Consider the following 7,506-nt stretch of genomic DNA (forward strand, 5'->3'; position numbering starts at 1 on the left):
TCCCATTTCCAAAGTATGCCAACTATTTTTGGTTTATATGGCCGACCCCTTAATGTGGCCAAATGAGTTTGGCCTCAACATGTCCACACTAAGTGGAATCCACTGTAGTATTCTCCACAGCAATGTGACGATTAATTTTGTGTGGAACGCTCGTTTATCCAACATCAGCAGAGTCCCCCTTCTCTTTTATTTCCAAATCAACCACTGATTCAAACAATATTAATAAATCGTTTCTTAACCTGAAAGGAAAAAATTCCAGAGTAAACAAATACCTACCAACAATATAAGTCTAGTCAAGCATGTTAGTTAATTTACTATTTTGTACAAAAAATAATTAATTAAGCAAAAAATTAAGACAAGAAAAATAGTGCCAATAATTTAAAAATAGAAACATGGTCAAAACAGTTATTAAACAGCTGTAGTTTATCTCTACTACATATTATAATGATTAAAGTATGAGTTACACTTAATTAACAAAGCCAATTTAGTTTTAAAAAAAATAAAATACTAAGTTACACGTACTTGGTTTTCAGTTTGTAACCTGCCAATAGTTTCTTCCTTTTTACTAGCTTCTTCAGCCTCTAAACGAGAAGCAAGACTCATGACAGCCATCATTTCTTTGATACGTTCTTCCTGTTGAATGATCAACGCATTTTTCTCTTCAATCGTCTGAAAGACAAGAAATTAGGAAAATTAATTTAATAAACCTATTCCTTGAACATCAAGTATGACTAATTTTACCTTCGCTGTGAGATTGTTAACAAGCTGGCCGGCACTAGTTTGGGCAACAAGATGCGAAACTTGTGATCTATATTTGCTCATGATCATCTCAAGCGCAGTCTGGTGCTCAGCGACCATTGCTCTTAATATTCGATTTTCTCGTACAATCTCTTGTAGCTGCCGACTCTCGGTGCGTATCGAATTGACCAGTTCTTCATGTGGCAGACCTCCCTCTTCCATGTCGTTGAGTTCCGACAAATCATCTGTATACTAGATAAGCAACAGTGAAAAACGTTATAATTATCAGTAAGCACTAGACCTGGATAAAAATGACAACTGGTACTCATAGACGGACTTAAGATTTAATATTTGGAATCACGTATAATTTTGCTTTGGAGACTTGTTATGTATCTATTGAATATTAGATTTATACATAAGCTTTTGCATTAAATTCTTATTTTGTAAACTCAGTAACTCTAAAATTATGGGAATAAGATATTGTTAATAAACGGCCTAGGGGGAATCTATGAAAAATTCTAGATGTTTCAGAGCTGACTAAAAATAATTTGTATAACTGAAATTTGTAAGGTTAATTCATATAGTGGTGAGGGAGTCTGAAGCTCCATCACCAGACACCAACCCAAAGTCTATCAATGCGGGGACCCATTGTTTGGTATACACCTTCATAATAATAATATAGTTATGATCTAGTTACTTGTTTCATAGCGTCGATCTTCTTGTAGACGAACTGGGCTTGGGACAATAACGCGTCGGCTGCTGTGTCGTGTTCTTTGAGTTTGGACGCCAATCGCTTGGCGTCGGACAATATCTGCTGTACGGTGACGGACATCGCACCGAAGCCGGTAGATAGACACCTGCAAGTTTCGATGTAATACGAAAATATCGACGATATCGTATTAATAATGTCTTCGTGGTTCTCGGTGGACGTCTACGATACGACGAGACGTGTGTACATCTTCTCGAAATGCCATTGACGAAAATGTCCGAACTCCACGAAACACACGACAGAGACCACAACCATGAACCGACGATTAAGATCTATGACTATTAACTATATTTTAAGTCTGAAATGGAATACGCGAGCGTAGGCAGTCAAGTAGGTGGCGGACACTTAATGTCTAGGCCGGAGTGGGGCAACGATAGGCGGCACGAAAAATTCCAGTCTTGACATAATATTTTAATAATATTATGGGTATATTATAATATACATTATACAATACGTATGTAGATACGTTTATGACATAATATTGTTTTATAGTGCTCGTGGCTCGTCGTATGCGAATAACAAACGGACGTAAACACGACAATTAACAATTATTGTATTGTGATATTGAATGCACACTGAGTACTAACGTAAAACTATCGTACTATATAATGCGTCTCTACCTCGCAACTACAACTGTCTAGTAAGTTGTCACTGGTCAGTACCCAGCTGCAAAGTGCAAATCTTAAAACTGTATTCTGTATCTGTATCCACTATCCTGTATTTTGTAAACTTTGTTAACTGTTATCACGACATTGTTTTTTTCAATATTATTATTACAATAAATTTACGCGAAAAAAAAGTAAATAGGTATGCCGCTGATATTACAAGGTATATATTTTGTCATGGAGTTTACCATGCATCAGCTGTCGTGGGTGGTTGATCTGGTGGCATGTTTATATATTATCTGTGGACTATAATAGTAGCATAGAAACAATATAGAAGCGAAACTCGATCAGCTGATTAGGGTCTTGGTTACCTAGATCTGAAGTCTAAACCTACGAAAAACATGAAAATGGTTCCACGCACCAACATGATGTTAGACCCATGGTTACCAATATTATGAAAACTGTTCCAAGACTATGACTGGATACGTTACGCGGGGTCGGCTTGATTACCATTCCCACGATTTAATAATATATATAAGGTATATCTTTAACCGTGGCCACAATCGCCCGATTCGGCTAGTTCACGGAGTTTCGTACCCCTGATAGTAGGTTGATTATAAAGAACAGGTTAAGCATCTTAGGCATACTTATAAATGTACTATTAAAGAGAAAATGGGAGTGAGCATGCTTAAAAAATCATCTGTATAATTATTTTAGATTCTGAGTGGGACGATGAATGTATTGATTTTACAATGTTTTTCTCTCCGCTCAGAATCGTTTTTCTTATACAGTGCGGGCGACGTGTGCGGCACGAGACTGAAATTGCCTTCCCGCACGAGCCGCACACATACTAATTTTTCGTCACGCGTCTGCGTCCATTGATCACGGCAAAGGTAATACAGGAATCTATACAAAAATCAGACTATTCTACGAGAATATTATTCCTTTATTATTTATAGATTTATATTATTTTCAGATTATAGTATAATCATTATACCACTTAAATAGAGTATGCATAGTGAATTTATGTGTCACTTATCACATATTATAACAATATGTGATACATACATTTACTATGCATTCGGGGAACGGGTATTAAACATTTGGGTTAATACCTACCAGCTACCGCAAACGCACGTTTTATTTTGGGGTTTTTTTCGGGATATACCTATAGGACATTTACTTCAAATTTTCACATTTCACTTTTTAATATTGTATTATTGTGATATTAATAGTACATACCTAGGTTAAGTTTTTTTTTTAGGATAGATCGATATAGGTTACTTAAGTATATTAGTATATCACATTCTTTAATTTAAATTCCGATAGTCGAGTATTGGACAATAGTACCTACCTACGTAACTTATAATATTGGTTTCGTAATTTAATTACTAAAGAGAAATATATCTCCCCCAATAGTGTCTAGGCCCACCGGCAGGAGAATGCATTATAGAATGTCTATAAACTTGTGATCTAGTACTCTATAGTACCTATATGGTTAAAATTGGCATGCGACCAACAACTGGGGACTTGTTTTGGAAAATTTAAATGATCTAATAAGGTTCATCTCATAATTTGAATTAAATTAATTTTTAAGCAATTGTTGTGAAAATCAATTTTTTAATTTATTTCGTTCAATACACTCATCTCAGTTTTCTAGTACCTACCTCTAGATTTCTCACGAAATCCATATCCATCATCTCACAGCTTTTATATTTAAAACCATAAAAATACGCATTTTTATCTTATTTAATTTTTTCAGAACAACCCACCTGAAATATAAAACCAGAATATATTACAGATCATATAGATTTCTGTAAAAAAACATATGATTTATCAATAGACTTATGGTCTATATGAATGGTCCATAAATTATAAACTATAATATATTATATTTCTTATGGGATGTAACAGAAAAATCTGAAAAAAAAAAATTATGGTACTTAAACGTATGATAAAAATTGTTAATATTATGTGATTACTGATTAGTAAATAAATTAAGAAATATACTCATGTCAGTAAATTCCCAAAAATAATATTTTAAAAAAGTTATTACATCGCAAAATAATTTAATCAAAATATTATAAATATTAAAAAAATCTAAAAAATAAACTACCTACTTAACTTATATAAATGTTTTTACCATCAAAATTGTTCTTATAATCAGATTCACAGATTGCGGCTATTTTGAATTTATCCAAAATATTTAAATCAAATTTTAAAAATTTTATTTTCAGTTGGTACTTATTAAAAATAAAAATAATTTTTTGTATATTATACTTATACATGTAACGCGATTGACTATAAATTAGATATAAAAATAAAACTTTAAAATTTTGAGTAGGTATATAGCAAAAGTTATGGCATATTATGTCAGATATCGGTGGGACACGCTGTATACTGAGGATAAGTTCTATGGATTTATTATATTATAATATATTTATGTCATCTATGGCAATCGACAATTGGCGACATTCCGCGGAGACGATTCACCTCGCGATTCACTTTCTAATAATTTTAGTGATCAAAATATTAAAATAAGCGAACAATAGACGAACAGTTCGTTAAGCTGTATAATATTATAATATAACACGAACTCCCACATTTTGTTACGTTTAGGTTATTTTCATTAAATATTTCTATATTTTCTAGTTTCAATTCGGAACGAGATGTAGATGGATGAAGATAACTGTTTCTTCGGCGGAGTCGTGTGCAATTATACAGCTAGGTAGCCTAGGTTTCACCGTTTACGCATAAGTTTGTTTTCATATTATTTTAGGGCTTAAATTTAATTTTTAGACTTGAATTAATTATTTATTTTCACGGAAAATCAGGTTAACCCGGTAACGTAGATGTATATTATACGTTTACTACCTACCAAAGGCGCGATGTATATAATAATTTTATTATACGCATGACAAATACAATTTTATTTGTCATGAATACCGCGCCAGTTCGAACAATCCAAAAGCTGTCTTCGTTTCACCACGACCAATTTAATACGTACCTTATTTGCGTATACTAATCGCCAGGTAACACCTTAGGTTTGCGCGAAGTATTTAAAACAATATATTGTTATGTATTATTATTAATCTTTATATTTTACATACACCCGATTTAGGCTTTAGCGTAGTTTATACTCTAGATAAAGGTATTCAATATTTTACAATTATATATTTTATTATTTTACTATAATTTTATTATTATTCATCATTTTGAATTATAATATTTTATAATGGTATAGGTATGCTTAAATATTTAATGTCCATGGGCGTGTGCACGAGGCAAGACGGTCAAGCCCAGACTCGATCTGAAACTTTTTAGGGGCACTGTAAAATGTGCGTATATATTTTATTACAATGCTTATATTATAATATTATATTCGTGGGGATAAATTTTGTTTGTCGTCACTTAACATACGTAACTTTTATTTTTCACTTAAAATCTATATCATATACGTAGGTATACTGTTGCACACCTAAAATACAAAAGTTTTCATGAAGTTCCTAGTCAACTGTCAACTGTCTATCCTGACCACCCATGTGAACGCTTATGAATAATATACTTATATTATACTCATATACCTATTTTAATAATGTTAAACATGAACATTCCACCGCTGGATGATATCCCTCACCTTGTGCTTCATGTGTTATTTTTTATGTATGTATATATAGTGTTAGGTCAGTCATCTATTTTACTTTTTGTGTCATGTAATACAGATTGTAAATTGTCTAAAATAATAGTAAAAAAACCAAAAGAAAGCATGAACATGTTTCTATATCACTTAGAACACAACGATTATTATTAGTTTTGTTTATTTTTTACATAAAAGTACATTATATAATTGTAATGCAATGTAATCCTATTTATCTGTTGTTTTCTTTAAGACAATGCTTCAATAGTAGTTATTTAATTAATTGGTATAATATTTGTAAATTATTGAATTTAACTTCACCTACTATAATTATTAATATTTAATAGTAATAAATCCATGTATAAGCTATTAAAATACAAATTAAAAAAACATCAAAGAGCACAATATTTTTCCGGTAGTCGAGTTCTAGTTGATAAGTAACTTGTAAATTAATGTAATTTTCGTTAGGATTAAAACTAATAAATCCTTGAATACAACATTTAAAAAATACAAATACAAACTCTGTATAATAAAAATTAACATTATTTATTGGTAGGTAATATATTACATAATATCTATAACGCACAGGTCATAATATCTGAAAATTAACTATTATTTTTTTCTATACCTACCTATAGGTTTAGACTTTATAGATAATAATATATTTAATATAAAATCATATTAAAACATGTGCAAATTTAAAAAAAAATGTAAAGTTTAAATTTAGAAAAAACTTCAAAATGCTCCAAAAATCTTTAAATGACATTAAAATTTAATATCTTAAAAAAATTCAATGTAGGTATGTTATAAGACGAGTATCGCGTAGCTAAATTTGGAAAACAATGCAAAGTGTATCGTAATCGCAACCTCAAGCATTACCGTATGAATACCATTTCTGAAATAACACGCATCTTACATTAAAATGTTCTACAATATTCTTATGACCTGTGCGTTATAGATATTATGTAATATATTACCTACCAATAAATAATGTTAATTTTTATTATACAGAGTTTGTATTTGTATTTTTTAAATGTTGTATTCAAGGATTTATTAGTTTTAATCCTAACGAAAATTACATTAATTTACAAGTTACTTATCAACTAGAACTCGACTACCGGAAAAATATTGTGCTCTTTGATGTTTTTTTAATTTGTATTTTAATAGCTTATACATGGATTTATTACTATTAAATATTAATAATTATAGTAGGTGAAGTTAAATTCAATAATTTACAAATATTATACCAATTAATTAAATAACTACTATTGAAGCATTGTCTTAAAGAAAACAACAGATAAATAGGATTACATTGCATTACAATTATATAATGTACTTTTATGTAAAAAATAAACAAAACTAATAATAATCGTTGTGTTCTAAGTGATATAGAAACATGTTTTTTTTTTGAACAAAAAATTATTTTGTTGGATTTCATAATATATAAGTACTTACAACAAAATACATTTTTTTAAGATATAAAGACCTACATTATAATATTATGTTATTTGTAGATCTTTAACATGAGGTGTAAATGGCGTAATTTTAAGTTTTATATGAAAAAAAAAAGTAAATTATTTTTAACTAAGTTAAGTTACTTATTTTTTCCAACTAACTTGTAACTTTAACAAGTTAAATAAAAAAAGGAAGTAACTTTTAACTTTAAACTTAACTTTACATTTTCCCAATTAACTTAACTTAACGAGTTAAAAAAAATAGTTAACTTGCCCAGCCTGCGTATACCTATTAGTACCTAT

The 7,506-nt window shown here is 30.2% G+C and overlaps 1 protein-coding gene across 1 annotated transcript in view; it reads right to left on the reverse strand.

The window, feature by feature from the left end:
• Positions 1 to 2,292, reverse strand: part of LOC100163500 (FGFR1 oncogene partner 2 homolog) — a 5,761-nt gene extending 3,469 nt beyond the window's left edge. Inside the window, exons 1-3 of the mRNA XM_001948070.5 lie at positions 1,436 to 2,292; positions 742 to 990; positions 523 to 669 (exon numbers count right to left, since the gene is read on the reverse strand). Of these exons, the coding sequence (XP_001948105.1) occupies positions 523 to 669; positions 742 to 990; positions 1,436 to 1,570 (531 nt within the window). The 5' untranslated portion in view covers positions 1,571 to 2,292. The remainder of the gene's footprint in view (positions 1 to 522; positions 670 to 741; positions 991 to 1,435) is intronic.
• Positions 2,293 to 7,506: the final 5,214 nt, after the last annotated feature.

Source organism: Acyrthosiphon pisum, chromosome A1 (genome assembly GCF_005508785.2).
Source record: "Acyrthosiphon pisum isolate AL4f chromosome A1, pea_aphid_22Mar2018_4r6ur, whole genome shotgun sequence".
In the NCBI taxonomy this organism is placed as follows: Eukaryota; Metazoa; Arthropoda; class Insecta; order Hemiptera; family Aphididae; genus Acyrthosiphon; species Acyrthosiphon pisum.